Source organism: Apteryx mantelli, chromosome 6 (genome assembly GCF_036417845.1).
Source record: "Apteryx mantelli isolate bAptMan1 chromosome 6, bAptMan1.hap1, whole genome shotgun sequence".
NCBI lineage: Eukaryota > Metazoa > Chordata > Aves > Apterygiformes > Apterygidae > Apteryx > Apteryx mantelli.
The window spans coordinates 28,606,217-28,622,059 of NC_089983.1; the positions used below are offsets into that span (position 1 = coordinate 28,606,217).

A 15,843-nucleotide genomic window follows, 5' to 3' on the forward strand; every position below is an offset into this window, starting at 1 on the left:
CTCAGTTTTTCAAAAGAAAGAAGTGGCAACACACCTTTCTTCAGTACAATCTGTATACACAGAACCTTTATACGTGTTGTATGGCAACAGAAACCATATATATTTTACTATTTGCATAGGTATAAGGAATCAGAAATATTTCCCGGCGTAGCATCCCAACTGAACGTGGCACTCCAATTCCTTTGTATATGGGAGACACGTTGTTACAATGTTATCCTGGTTTGTTCCTTCCTTTTATTTATTTATATGTATGTATGTATGTATGTATATGTATATATATATAAACATACATATACAAACATATATATCATATATATATAAATATATAAGAGTGTGTGTGTGTGCGCACGCGCATGCGTGCACATGTGTGTGTCTTTGGTCTATAAGCACATTGGTTGTGTGTGCACATACACAATACTGTTGAAGAGTAGGTTGCATAGAGTCTGTTGCCAGGAACCTCTCCTACTTCTGGCACTGCTGTTAATAATCACAGAAAAGTGTTCTGCAAGAGTTGTATGATTCTTAGCAATACAACATCAAACTTTGTTCTAAAAACTGGAAGAAGTGTATACATATGTTAAAAAAGATGTTTATTTTGGGTGTTACTTTGTCTCCTTTGGGAACACAGTTCATAAACCTTGGCTAGAACAGGAGAGCAAAATTATTTTATGACCACCCTTAACTTTGTTTCTAGAGGTGATAAAATACTGCTGAGCCTTCAAAGCTTGCTGTGAATTATGTTAAGTAACTTTTGCTCAAGCTTTCATGCATTTAAAATGAACTTCTTCTAGTAATGTATAACCTTCTGCCTTCTATCCTCTCTTCAGTCTACCAAGAAAGTGGCAATAATTGTAAGAACAATACCTAGACTGAGCTGTATCCAAGGAAGCAATGACCTTTCATCCGCTGTTTTTTTTCCATTATATTACTGCTCTCATCCTTCTGAACTTGCAAGAACAGTTTCAGGAGTGAGTTCTGGATTCACAATGGTACAACTGACCAAACATCTTTCAACACAGAATCTATGCAAAAAGCTGAAATCTGTAGAGGTCAAAAATTTCAAGGCAAAAATAATACGAGTAAGAGTTTATCCTAACTGTTGACACAAATTATTGTGCATTTGGGTATTTGCACAACTAATTGAGTCTACTTCCAATGCAATTAACCATCAATTTTGAATGCTAAAATAATATCCCACAATTACCACAGGTTTTCTTTCTTTCAATTGCTAATTGACCACATTAGCTACTATTTAAAATACCAATCCAGTGTTTGAAAACTTTATGTTGGAGAAACGGCCACTGTGATCTGATAGGCAAATTCAAAACCAGCACTTTAAACACAAAGATAGCAAAAATATCTGAAGCAAGCTAGAATCTGGAAAGCTATGTTCTATCTTACTGTAAGTAACAAATCAAGCAACTATTACTTAAAACAGACTCAGCAAAAGCAACAGGGATGGACAGAAGAAGAGATCTGAGCATGATGCTCCCCACCACTGAGAATCCAAAGAGCTAAAGTTTGAGTAAGGATATTCCCTTTTGTCCAGAAGTTCTCAGAAAGTATACAAAAAAATAATATTTCAAAGACAGTAAAAACGAAAATACTGCTCCCATTGTGTCAATTATATACACAGAAAGCATGCGCCTACGTATACAGAATGGTGTGTTGTCTTCATTCACAAACAGGGAATATGGCAGTGCACTATCAGAATGCTTTGATACTCCTAACTTTTTCTGATGCTGTGATATATGAAGAAACCGCATTCACAACTTATAATTTACTTCCAGTAGCAAACAGTTCATTCTGTTCATCTCTCAGGATTGAACTCAAGGATTAATGCTCCTCTGAGCAAGTGCCACCGGTAAGATACCCATTTGTCCCATTGGCACCGCCAGTCCCATTAGTGGTGATAGTGCTGTGTGGAGTCTTTGAACGAGGTCCTGTTTCTTCCTCGTCTGAGCTTGACTCAATGTCACTTCGGTCATCCTTTGCTACCTGTAGAATTTGAGAAACAAAAACAAGCAGTAGGCTATTTAAGGGAACACCTTTTTGTTTCAGCCAGAATCAGAGAATTCAAGCTTTTTTCAAATGGAGCTTTGAAAGCAGTCTCAGCTCTGGCATACTTCTCTGCCCTTGCCTGTCTAGACTCATTTCAAACACAGATGCCTATACACGCAAACTCTGTGCGCAAAGACAAGGTGAGAACTTCGCACTGGTGCATCAAAGGTTAGTACATTCAAGTGAAGGCACAGGGTTAAGGCAAAGGGTTGTGCACAGACTAAAGGAAATAACAATCCAAGTTCTCCAGTTCAGTCTAGTACCCCTCCCTCTACCCTCGTACTGTAAGTTTATTTCCTGTATCTTTAATACATATGGAAACTAATATTTGGTGCAGGGATTCCTGTGCTTCCTTTGGGGTGCTTCTCTATGATCTGATAATGTCAGGATAAACATAAAATACTCGCACTAACTTCCTCCCCCCTTTCATTCTCTGGAGGCTGTGTTCCCCACGGAACAGGGCGAGGGGGTAGGGGTAGATGTGAGTACTGGCCTACACGTAACTTGTCGTACCAGATAACTCCAGTCTCTGATCTCAGACAGTGAGGGTGGTGCCTGGGAACACTGACCATCGTCCAGTCCTGTTCCTGTTTCCAGCTAAACCTCATTCCTGCCAGTTTATACCCATTTACTGGGTAAATGTATTCTTTAGATTAAGGACTCCTCCCTCTTTCTTTGTAGCTCTTTGAAATTCATAGGTGAAGATGGCTAAGTTTGAGAGCTGGGCACTACATCCCTTCAGAACTCCTGAAGTGACTTCTCTCTACTCTGTGCAGTCAAGTGCACCCCAAACAAATACAAATGTGGGGAAGCCAAAGACAGGTAGAGCAAGGAGAGCAAGACAAGGGCAAAACAAAAGAAAATCTTGTAAAGAGAAAGCTCTCCCTGCCTTTTCTGTCAGATTTTTTTCCCAAGGAGGTAACAGCGGCATTGCCAACATGTAGGATCATAGGATAATTCAGGTTGGCAGAGTCTGTAGGAGGTATATAACCCAACCTCCTGCTCAAAGCGGGGTCAGCTATGAGATCAGGGAAGGTTATTCAAGGATTGATCCAGTCTGTTCTTGAAAACCTCCAAGACTGGTAAAAGCACCAAAAGGAAGAGGTCTGAAGTCCAAGTTATATGCGGCTTGAAAGATAATTCTTTCCATGACTTTTCTATCCTTGTTTATGTAATTGAGCTTTCTGTTTTTTCAGAATCTATCCATGCTGTGCAGCTTACCACATGTGGCAATTACAATTGACTTTATCATAGTGAATGGGGGTAAATAATGGGGGTAAAACATCTGGCAAGCCTTTTCCCTGAAGAAATCAAAACACTTAAAGAATAGGAAACGTCACTGCATGTATTTTTTGCTTATAGCAATCCTTCTCTACTCTAGAAAGCCCTCATGACAATTCTGCCCTCCAGCTCTTGCCTCATAAATGCCCTTTGCCTTTGAGGCTCCCAGTGCTGCTACCATCCTTGCAGTCAAGTCCAACTGACACTACTCTCTTTGGAATGGAGAAAAAAAGAATCACACAGCTCCCAAATACATGCTAATAGGCACAGTTTTTAATGATAATGTCTAGCAAGCCTGCAGTTCTGACACTCATGAAATTGGACTTCAGCTGAGGTCAGAAATTTGATTCTATACTTAACACTGCTCCAACTAACGTATTTCAGGCTTCTTTATATAAAGGGACTTTTATATTAAAGCTGTTGGGGAAATAGTGATACACTTAGAATTACTTTTTCATCAGACAAAAGTCAGTGGGCCCAGCATGGGGTACTGAGTGCCTACGATACATGTAAGGGCAGACTAAATGATCTAGCAGTTCTGCATCATCTTAAACTTTCCTAGTATATTAGATTACAGGGCCAAGTTTTCTGCTAGGGTCATATCCTGAAGCCAAACAATCAAAAGAAGATTCTACACTGCATACCTTTTTGTTAAGGATGCGATTAGCTCTTATTTTTGAAATGCAGCAACATACCATGTACAAAAATGGTTGTAATATAACAGTACCCAGATACTACAGATAAGAGTGGGTTTGAATAGTATTAGATAATGCATCAACAAGAAGTAAAAACAAGCTTTAAAGATAGCGTTCCTTAAACATAAACATCGGCTATAAACATAAACATCGGCTATAAATAACTATTGAAACTGCAAAAGAAAAAAAATTAGTATTGCACAGAATAAATCTTTTGCATAGTGAATTTAAAGGAACTTACATGCAAAGGGTTCCACTTCCCAGCCTTCCAGCATAGCACAAGGAGAAGGACAAACAAGCAGAGTAAGAGAGGGTACGTAACGCTCTTTGAAGTCACTGGTTTAATTCAAACAGGACAGCTGAGGCTAATAATTGCCAAAGCAGAGGAGAAAAGAAGTGTGGCTTCCAGGCAAAACACAGTTCACAGCTGCATTGCCTTTCATACACAGTGAGTGGCAGATTCCGTGCTCAGTCCAGCAAGAGGCTAAGCCCTCAAATCCATTCTTAGAAAGCAGCTACTTGCAGGAATAATCCCATTCACTTCTGGGTGGTCATATATCTAAAATATCTACTTATGTGCTCTACCATTTTGGGGAAAAATGGCTTCTTGTACTTTACATGACTAGGTCTATAAATGCAATTTTGATCATCTAAATCTGAGTGCAGTATCTGCACAGAAAATGTACTGGGGTTAGCACTTCTGTGAATTACATCTCCTTTTTGACTATAACAATGGCAGCAAGATACTGAATTTTATCCCAGCTGGTCTTGCTATGGGATTCCTAGAAAGAGAGTACATAGCCCTTTGCAGAGCCTCATTAATACTAAAGACCAAAGGAGGTTGTGATTCATAGCTTTGCCACTAACAAAGACAGTAAAGTTTTAATAAGTATTATTATTACTATCTCTATTAGCTGGGAAATGAACACTTTTCTAACAACCAATATAAAGAAAAATAACAGAACTGGCAGGTCACAGAAACCAATTTGCTTCCTCTTCCCCCCCCCAGTTGTGGTTGGGTTCAGTGCACCACATTATAAAAAGGAAGTGCGGAAGCATATATAAATACAATCACTAAAAAGAACATGTTAGTTTATTTGGTATTTATCAGAAGGAGGGGAAAAAGTTTCCATTAAAGGAGAGAAGAGATAACAAGTGTCCTCAACAATGTGCTATGAATTAGAAAGAACAAATAACCAGAAAGTCAACGACCCTCTCTTAATTCTGAAAAAGTTAAAATGTTAAACATGAAACAGAACTGTGCTGTCTTACCTTGCCCTTTGAAATAGCTTTATAGGCTGCCTTTATGATTAGATAAGACCAAAAACAGTGCAGAACTTGAAGAACTGCAAGCAGCATGTTTAAGACCCACCAGGCAGGAAAATTGCCCAGAGCTTCATATAGTTCAAACAATGTTGTGTTTAATATCCTAGGGGAGAAAGGGACAGAAAAAGAATGTTTTCTTTAAGTCAACAACAATCTAAAGGAAGCTTTTGTAAATCAAGATGACAAACATTTGATTAGATGAGATCCACACGTATATTTGATTCTTAGAGCAACAATGACTGGGACTGATTCGCAGTGGAAGAGGAGTGACAAATGATTCTGTGTCTCCAGAGATAAACAACATCCTTAACAAACATCACATACAGAAAACAAAGATTCTCAGTACACATTTCTCCTTTTTTAAAGTTGGCAGGTGTCAGTTGTCTCAAATAACTCCTTTCCTGATTAATAATAAAGGTTACTTTATTCCATTCTTGGCTTTTTTATCTCAACTGCCTCCACTGATGTGTTCTGTGGAACTTAAACAGTCTGAGACCAATCAATTAATGTGGGATTTCAGCAGTATATGAAACAACGGCATGCACCTGATAGGATTCAACCTCTCAGAGGGTTTGCTAAGAATGAACGGGAGCTCCAGCTGAGCGTTACAACATAAACTCTTATTTAGTGGAAATAACAGCACTGATAGGAATCCCAAATCAAAATAAATCAACCAGACTTAACCCTGGTTCTTGAACAACCCAGATGACTATGCTAACCACTAAGCTACTGTGCAGCAGAAGAGGGTTGCCTCTTGTGGCCACTTTGTGTACAAGATCCAATTTGCATACTAGTTAAGTACAAACAAGACAGAAGTTTAGCTGTTACATAAAAGAAAGGTAGACATCAGGGAAACGCTGGTGGCAGGGGACTGGGTGTCGAGGGAATTAAGGCAGTTCTGGATATCTGAACCAAGTTTTCGTAAATCAAAGTTTCAGATGCAGGCACTGAAAGTGACTTTAAAATATAGCTTATGAAGCTTTGTCAATACAGCATTAATTATTCTGCCCAAATATTCCAATACAGAAGATGATTTCTATTTAGACCTTAGCAAACAGCCTGATAGCAGAGAGTAGACAACAGACAGTAGAAAGCAACTGCACTTTCAGAAAAAAAACGATGACTTATGAATGCCTGTTACTTTGGGGGAAAAAAGGAGTAAATATGAGGATTTGTGAACTTCCATTCATTTTCCCTGCTGGTGTAAAAATCCCTTTAAAAGTCCATTGGCTTTGTGTTTGTTTTTTTAAATCAATTATCACCACATAACCACTAGATGGCACATTTAATCAAGCAAATGACTGCTCAGCTCTCCACAGCACCAGCCTGCTTTGGGGGAGAGAGACCTAACTAAGGTCCTGCGAGGGCTTCTGGGCACAGCTCTCGGTGCACTGAGCCCCCAAGCAAGGTTTGAAAAGTTAGAGATGCTGGGTGCAACTTTTTACTAAGCAGCCACACTTACCACAGTCCTTTCCAGTAACAGAAAGGGTAGCTCAGGTAATATTATTAAGACTCATGCATACACAGGAAACCCAAAATACAACCTTCAATGGTAATGATTTATGTGTACAAACAGCAATGGTCAAAAATTAGTCAATGATTTCTAATAAGCTAGCAGACTGGCCTTAATACTGTGGGGCATTTCATAATAAATATATATTTTTTATTTTTGCTTTCTTATGCTAAACTGCATGATTGCTTCATAATTCTTTCAACTTTTAGGGAGAAGGAGATGCTTTATAACCTTATTATACATCTGTGTTCTTACATTGTCTTCTGTTTATGTCGTGAACATCAGAAAATGAACCAATTTTTCTGTTAAAGCAAAAAAACCCTCACGTTATCGCTTCTACCAGCTAAAACTCTCTAATCTCAGCTTTATGCAATTTGTTCTGCCAATAGTGGCTCTACATGACACAGTAACACCCCAGTTTACAATTCAAGGGGACACTCTCAGGCACATCAAAACAGCTTTAGTCAGTCCTGTTTATTCCATTGAAAGTTATTTCAATTCTAACTACTATATCAAACTCAAACTTTAAATCAGCAATTCCTGTATGTAAAGCTACTACTGTTACATCCAATTGCCTTTTATATGTCTAAAATCTTAGGCACTCCAGAACTGTAAATGCACTTATAGGTTTCTATTTACATTTTGATTCACTGGATTGAATTCATCCCTGGGGACTTCTGTTGGAGTCGAGTTAAAAAAGCAGCATTAGAGATGCAGATGGTCTGTTCTTGCAAAAATCCAAAATATTAGGAAGACAGCAAGGTCAGAACGAATGCTTCCGATTCCAAAAGCAATCTCGCAGTTCCAGTGAGTCATCTACTGTGTATTAGATACGGGAAATAAGCATTCATCAAAAAAGCACAACTCCTCCTAGTCTGCTGTGTCTAACAGACTAAGGACAGAACTGGAACTCTGTGTTAAATATGTCAAGAAAGGCCGCATATAGCTTGAGCTAACTGCTCAGCAGTGCTAAGGAGGGTCAGTGATACGATGTGCAGGCTAGGTGCGGAGAAGGAGCTAATGCTTATAGTGTCCGAGCACATCAGGCTGAGCAAAGGCTGAATGAAAATACAGAGGACTGCAGAAAAATCAGAGGAAAGTGCATAACTGGTTTATGCTAAGAGAAAGTTTATCTCATATTAAAAGTCTTATGCCAGTGGGACAGAATACAGGGAGTGCTGATGCCACTTGTGGAGACTGTGGGGTGGGAGGGAGAGGAAGAAAGGAGGCAGCTTGGACAACTTTCCTCCAAATTCCACTTTTGAAAGGATTCAACTGAAGCACTTCAACCAACTACACATACAACAGAGACTGGAAAAAGCAGCATGAGAATGGAATACACATAGGAGAAAGTGCCTATGGGATGAAAATGCAAATAAATCTTTGGTTCAAACTCTCAAAAGTTATTCAGGTACTTAAATCTGCAAACATGCTTGCTGGAATTTTTCAAAGCTCTCCAGTGATTAATTCTCAGCTTTTCAAAATTAATGGTGGAACTGTTGATTCTTGGCTATCTGACTTCAAACAGCTGGATTTGATCTGACAGAAATAAATTATTTTAACCTATAAGTGCTCTACCTCTCTGAAAACTTTGGCCAGCATTTCTCAGATCTCCACAATTTGGAAGAAAATATTAGCTTCTGCTTTTGAAAATAAGTTCTCTCTGGACCTTAGCAATTTGTCAGGATCCCTAAAAAATTTTAATAGCTGAGCAAAACAACAATGTTATGGAACGTATTTTTCCCCTGTTCTCCTGTTAAATACATAACAAGTGGAATGTATTTTGTGCACCTGGAAGCATGAAGCTCTCAGTTTAGCATCTTGAGCTAAGCAGTGTGGCTGATGGAGGCAGAAGAAAACAAATCCAACACTTTAAATCCAATCTACTCCTACAGAAATCTGTGGTAAACTTTCAGAAGTGCTGGCATAATATATGAGCCACTGAGAAAGGTAATTCTGTACTTACTGTACTATTGCTGTAATTGAAGACTCAGAATAAAATTAACATGTTTTAAACAGCTCCTAAACAATCGCCTGCATTGTATCAACAATAACACAGGTTTTCTCTACCATCTAGCTCCTTATCTAGTCAGAGAAGCAGTACTCAGAAGGCTATCAGCAACAGGCTCATACACTGACTCCGAAAAGATTACACTCCCTCCCATCAACTTAATGGGCACAACTCCAGTGTCTTAGATAACAGAAACTAGTTCTTGGCAGGCTTGTCTTGCACATGGGATGGAGCAAAAAAAATGGAGATAAAGGAAGAGAGATAAAGAAAGAGATGGATGGTGGGAAGAGTAAAAAGCATACTTAAATTTATTTGGGAACTGACAAAAATGTGCTGCATTTGTTTCTGAAAGGATCCTGAGAGGAATGAGAGGAGGCAAGAAAGAAGGCCATGTGGAAAGAGCAGGCAGTCTTCCAGACAGGCAGGAAATTCATGATAAACTCTGCAGAATTAAGCATAGCAGGGCGACTGCCATGCTGGGCACTATTATCACATCCAAAGGAAGCAGAAACTGTGCAGCTGAAATGAATGCTACTGCAAGTTGCCTTAACTTCTGTAGTGTTGCCCAGTAACCAACATACTGTGTTCACAACATGCTGAATGAAAGGCATGTTGTTACTGCAGTGGAACAGCCAGGAGTCTCAGAGTATAACAGAGGACAGCAAAACATGATACCAGCTTGTCTATATAATTTCAGAATAAATGTCTTTATCTCCTCTAACTAGTATACAGTTCATGACAGTATGCTGTATTATACCGTAACCAGCTGGACTGGGACATTTTCAATATTGCATTCATTACATAGCAAATAGATAATTACATCTAAGTGGGCATTACTGAAATTTGGACCTTATTTAGTACAAGTAATCCAACAGTTCTGTATACTATTTTCATCAATGCTTAAAAGTTTCTGCTTCCTTGAATTTTTCCTTAAAAAAAAAAAAAATTGAGCTTACTTCCATCTCAAAACATGATAGTTTATCCTTCATTATACATGGGAACTAGTAAGACTAGTAAGAACAAAGAGTGAAGAGTCCTAGATTCTGTATTTAACTGTTCTATTAACTTATTATGTGATCTAAGAAATTTTCAAATTTCTTTATACAGTTTACCTATTATTAAAAATGGACACAAGATATTGGTATGTCTTGTCTGTCTCACAAAGATGTTGGGAGACTTAATTTAATAGCTTGTTCATAGAATGCTATGGACTATTTGTATAAAAGAGCCCATAAAACTGAGAGGAAAAAAAAAGTCGCTAAGAGTCATGGATAAATGAAGAGGGAGCAGACTGTGAAAGCACATATATGTGTTCCTGTTGCTCATAGGATGATAAATCAGCTGCAGCTCATCAGTAGTCAAAATTTATCTCCAGGATTTAGGTCTTGACTCAAATCTAACGGGACTTCATACCCCAGGCTGTCCTTAGTTACTTGCAATGATAATGCTAAGCTAACTTTACACAGGTCACCTAACAGACAGATATATCTGCCTGTGAGACCTAAAAGGAGTTGCCAAACTCCTTTTTATCTGAGGGTATGAAACAATGGGCAAAAGTAGTCTTCAAGTTCAAGAAACTTTGGTCTATAGCGCTGACATGTCCTGGAGCCCTCAATCTGCAGCACAACTAAATATTTAATTACAGCAAACCCAGTACATAAAGGGTTGCACTGCCAATTCCTCTCTCTTCTGAGCGGCAGCTCAGCCAGCTGCTGTTACAACTGCTTTTGTATCACTGTTCTGCTCTGAACAGATACTTCTTGGTTCTTGCTTAGTGGAAAACCATGCTGGTTTCCCTTTTCAGACCTTGCTGTCTCCTAGATTTTCAGTGCCTCAAAGTGGGATTTATGCTACTAATCAGTGCATGGCAAATGAGAGGGGAGCAGCAGAGATCCACTGTGAACTGAGAGGAGTCAGACAAACCAGTGACCTACACCACATCAGTGAAACAGGGAAAGAAGGATAGAGCAAGAGAAAGAGATGGTCTTTCAACAACATCTCAGAGGAATTCCTCGGTTGTTTTGTGTTGGTCCTGCTCATGACCCTCTTTCTTTAGACAGCAAGTTGATAAAACTTCTCTGCAAAGTGAAGTGATAAAAAGGATATAAACTCTTGAGTCAGTTTGACACATTCAAAATGCAGAGTGATGTTAAGTCAACATACTTCAGATTTATCAGCGAGGTGAGAAACATGTGGAGTTCTGCTCATCCATACCAGCCCTCAATCAGAGGATTTATAAGCTAGCTGAGGCCTGGAGCTCCTGGCATGGTGCTAACACAAGCTCAGCTGCTGTAGATATGGGTGCTGCTGTAATGGACAACAATACCTCTTTGTAGAAATCATAGCCCTGCCGCTGAGACTGCATTATTTTAAGCCCTGTGCAGATCAATAGGATTTCCAATTACTTAACTAAAATGATACAACAGGCAGGAAATTATTCATGTTTGGTGTACTGTAAAAGGAACTATTCTGATCAAGCTGTCACTGTTCTGGGTTCAGTTGTTCTTTCCTGTTTACTCAATTTCTTCTCATCAACAGCTCCTGCCTATTAATGGATCTTGTAGTCACTGGTATGAACATTAATATTTCCAGTCTTGACAGAAAAAACAAGAACACAAGGTCAGCAACACCTTCACAATCCAAGCTCAAATCTCAGGACAGTCTTTCAATAGACATTAGGACACGGAAAGATTTCAAATTCCCCAGCAGAATGTAATTACACTCAGCAAAATGTTCTATCAGTAATGTGTTCTGGCAAAATGCTTATGTAAAGGCCTTTGATCACAACACGTAGGCAGAGAGAAGCTACATTATGATAAGAATGATGCTTCCAAAGCTCCAAGCACACACAAAACTTCTATATGAGCAACACAGAATACATATCAAGATCCTTCTGCCTGGGGTTCCTATTATTCTCTAAATAGAAAAGACAGTCGATGTAAGCTATAGGGGGTCAGTTTCCAACCTTTGCAAAATAGGGCATCAGAGGACAAAAGAGCCTTCCCCATGCCTCTTTCTGTCAACTAAAAATAAGTGCACTACCTGTGTTCAGGGAATATCTCTTTCTTACGCTTCTGGAAAGGCACACTGCCTTGTATTTAGCTATAGGGCATGGCAGACATTTCAGGAGAAGATTCCCCAAACTTTCTCTAATGCGGGACCTAAACAGAACTAGTTCAGAAGTCTGCAAAATGTCACAGAACAGCTGCAGCCAGCTCTCTGCCAGGCCATCAATGTCTTTCAGGTGGCTTACATGTGATCAGTAGTAGAGGTGCCACACTTTTGGATAAATTGGTCTAGTCCTGAGAACCTGCCCCTAGAATAACAGAAACATTTTTAAAATCCATAAAAATGATGCAGCCTAAGGAAGTGGGGTGGCACAGTGTCTGCCAAAGACTCATCTTTCAAACAAACAACTCAAGGATTACACTCCAGTTGGAGAAGAAATGCTGAAGGATATGGATGGGGAGGAAAAACAAAGAAACAAAGAACACAACACCCCCCCCCCCAACTAAATCAACTGTACCTGTGTCCCCACAAGTGTTGTAAGAAATTCCTCCAAACCAAAGCCTGGGAAATCAGCCTTAAACAGTTCACAGTTTAATCCAGTTTTCCAAATAATCATCTCCAATTTCATGTCTTTCACGGATCAAACTCTGCCATGGTGCAATGTTGACAAAATGAATAGAATGTGCTCCCTTACTTGGGGACTGAGTTTCTCTCAAAGTGTTTTGCTCTAATAACCTCTTCCTAACTGATTGCTAATGGGACCCTAGCTGCATCCTGGCTATTGATCACTGTATTCAAAAGCCATTTACTATATCAAGCTGGTAAGTTAACTATCATATTACAACCTTTCTCTATAGCTATGATTTTTATATGTCACATACATCAGTGACTGGAAACCCCCAACATAAACACGTTAGGACAATTACAATGTGTGCTTCAGCATGTGTGTCCACACCAGAAACTGTTTTCCCCACCAGTGCTACAACATTCCCCCCCAACTAGGGTAGCAGGAGTGCGCGATACACCCTCCTGTAGCGGCAACCTTCTAGCAACTCTGCTCTTTCAAAGATGCACTGTGATCCCCTCTGTAAGGGCAGTCAAAGTGAAACGGTAGTTCACCTTTTGTTGTTCACTGTTATATTGACTCTGCAGCATTATAAGCTGTACCTCATTAGCAGCAGGCCCCTGTGCTGCAGATACAGCCTTTAAAAGAAAAGGGGATGAGAACATGCACAATGCTTGCACATAAACTATCCACAGCCATCTAGAGCGTCAGCCCTTGTATGGGCTCTTTGTGGTATTCCTGCATCAAAACTGCTCTCCTCTTTGCAGAACGGATAATACTTTAAAAAATCTATTTTGGGTCAAACTTTCCTCACCTACCTCTCCTTTAGATAAAAAACAGTCAAACTGTAAATTCCCATGGTCAGTCTCTTTTTTCCTCCTCTCCCCCCCCTGCAACTTCAGAGAAGATTCAGAGAACTTCACTGACTAAAAGCAGCTTATAGAGGGAGCAGACCACCATGGTGGAAGCAGCCCTCAATACAGCCACCTCAGTTCATCGATACTCTTGTTTACTCTCCAGTCACCATGGCTTGCTGAGCTGATCCAAAAACAGCTAACATGTCTGGTCACAGGAATAACACCAATGCTGTTTCCCTTCCCTTGAGATGTTTACACACATCAGAATAATTTTGAGAAAAAAAAGTGCCATAGTAATTTTGTGCGTCCTGTTTTCAACTAGACCTTAGGTTTTAGAGAGGATATTTTTCATAATAAATGAAGGAAAGTGAGAACACTGACTGAACAGCCTGTTCTTGGCAACAGAATGCAATATTACAGCCACAAAGAATACTCTGTAGAAACTAAAAAGGAAGATAAGAATTGACTTTGAAAGTCTGGTGAGATCCTTTCTCATATAATTCTTCCTGTTGGGATCACATGAAAATCTTAAAAACTGAAATACTGAGCAAATGCCATGTCTTGTTATTTACATAGCAAACTTGCAAAGGTGAACAACACATGTAACCTTTCCATTTCTTCTAGTTTCTCTGTAAAGAGTTGGATGAGTATTAACCCAGCACTCCAAAGACATAAGCTTTGATTCATAGAGTACTCAAAGCCCTGATCTCACATGAGCTGTAAACAACTTGAGGAAATAAAATAGCCAGGCACGATGAAGGACAAGATCAGATAATGTTTTGTCAAAGGAAGGTGGGATGACAACATTATATATGCTCTGCTGAAGGGCTAAGACAAGGGCTTTGAGTAGATTTATGGAGACTTAGTTAATTAAACCTTCTTTTTAATCCATAATTTAAAAGTCTGTGATTTCTTCAAATATACTATAGTTAAAAAATTGTTTGCCAAAAAGTTTTCATTAAATCCTCTTGGTAAACTGATTGGTTATAAGCTGCCTGCTGAAACTACAAATAGCCTGAAATATAAGCACATTAGATAATTTTTGTTGTTAGTTCTACAGCGTCCATTCATTGACAGCATGAATAACAACAGTAATCAAGTACCTAGAATCAAAATCAGAATTCATTCCTTCAATATCTGCTACCCACAAACAGCCTAGTTTGTGCTTTGTTTCAGCCAATATTCTGAACAAAATGAGCCCAAACCAGTGTCAAAAAAAGATTTACTTTCTTAATAAAAAGTGGATTTATTTTATTGCAGAATAATTGGAAATGTTTGTCCACCTCTACACATAATACTAGCCAGGCTAGAAGGATTTTCACTGACTTCAGGATCCCGTGAGAGTGACTAAAACCATCACAAAACACTGTGTTAATTCAGACTTCAGACCAAGTCTGGGCAATTATGATTTATCTGGCTGCCTAATTTCTTACAGTGCATAGTAACTGACCAGGAATCTTGCTTAGCTAGTGCCCATTAATGCTTTGATGTAATATGATGTTTCTTAAGGGTAGGTTTGAGCTTTCAGTTTTACCAATATGTTCAGGGAAATGAAGCAAGGCGATTCTGCCATGGTTCACATGTTGTCTTCCCACAATACACATGCTGGAACTGCCAAACAGAAGAAAATGTCCCAGGAAAGCAAACAAGTATCAAAGATGACAATTCAACCTTCCCACACATTAACTGCTATGCAAGAACAGGCAACATCAGCTAGAAAAGGGACAAGGCTAGGGAAAAGGTTCAGCAAATCTCTGCAGCAGCTGCTACTAATGGGGGCTCCGTGCTGCCCTATTCACAACTAAAGCTGCAATTTCACTCAGAGAGAAGCCGATTCCAGGATAAAAGAAAGGAGACAGAACAGTGCAAGCTGGCCACGCTGGATCACTATTTGGAGACCCAGAGTATGCATTAATAGCATGGATATATTCCGAACTACTGCTCAACAGTGATGAAACTCAGAAAGGGCTATTCAGCCAGTCATACAGAGATGACAGAGAGACTGGTAATAACTAACTAAGGTTCATTACAGCACACCATGGTGACCAGAAGTTAATTTTAACTCAGCAAGGATCATGCCATGTCTGTCTGATTCATGCAGATACTCACTGCCATGAACAGGCAATTAAAATCAGCCATGAACCAGACTGTGTGTACTCCCATGAGCTTTAAAAATGAAAGAATAAAAAGCAACCAAGTTGTTCTTCTGAGGACTGGCAGACCCGTGTTTATATACGATTTGGTGGCATAAGGAAAAGAAATCCCATTTAGCAACTGTACATTGCAGCCAATGAGGAGACAGGCATTTGACAAAATGATACAGCTTTAAGTCTTAACAGTGAGATTTATCTTTGCCATCTTTTTTGACAGAACCTTTCCAAACAGGCTCACAAGTGGACGATCCAATTAGACACGTCTACAAAACATTAAGCAAGAACATACCAACAAAGGTGGTTTACCATCTGTGCTTATAGCATCCAACATGATACAGTAGTGGGGCCACTGACAGTGTCTCAAGGACAGAA

General features: G+C 39.3%; 1 protein-coding gene across 1 annotated transcript in view; it reads right to left on the reverse strand.

Annotated features, from left to right (window-relative positions):
• Nucleotides 1-539: 539 nt before the first annotated feature.
• The window catches only part of CERS6 (ceramide synthase 6), a 139,039-nt gene continuing 123,735 nt past the window's right edge, over nt 540-15,843 (reverse strand). Inside the window, exons 9-10 of the mRNA XM_067298538.1 lie at nt 5,310-5,466; nt 540-1,998 (exon numbers count right to left, since the gene is read on the reverse strand). Of these exons, the coding sequence (XP_067154639.1) occupies nt 1,837-1,998; nt 5,310-5,466 (319 nt within the window). The 3' untranslated portion in view covers nt 540-1,836. The remainder of the gene's footprint in view (nt 1,999-5,309; nt 5,467-15,843) is intronic.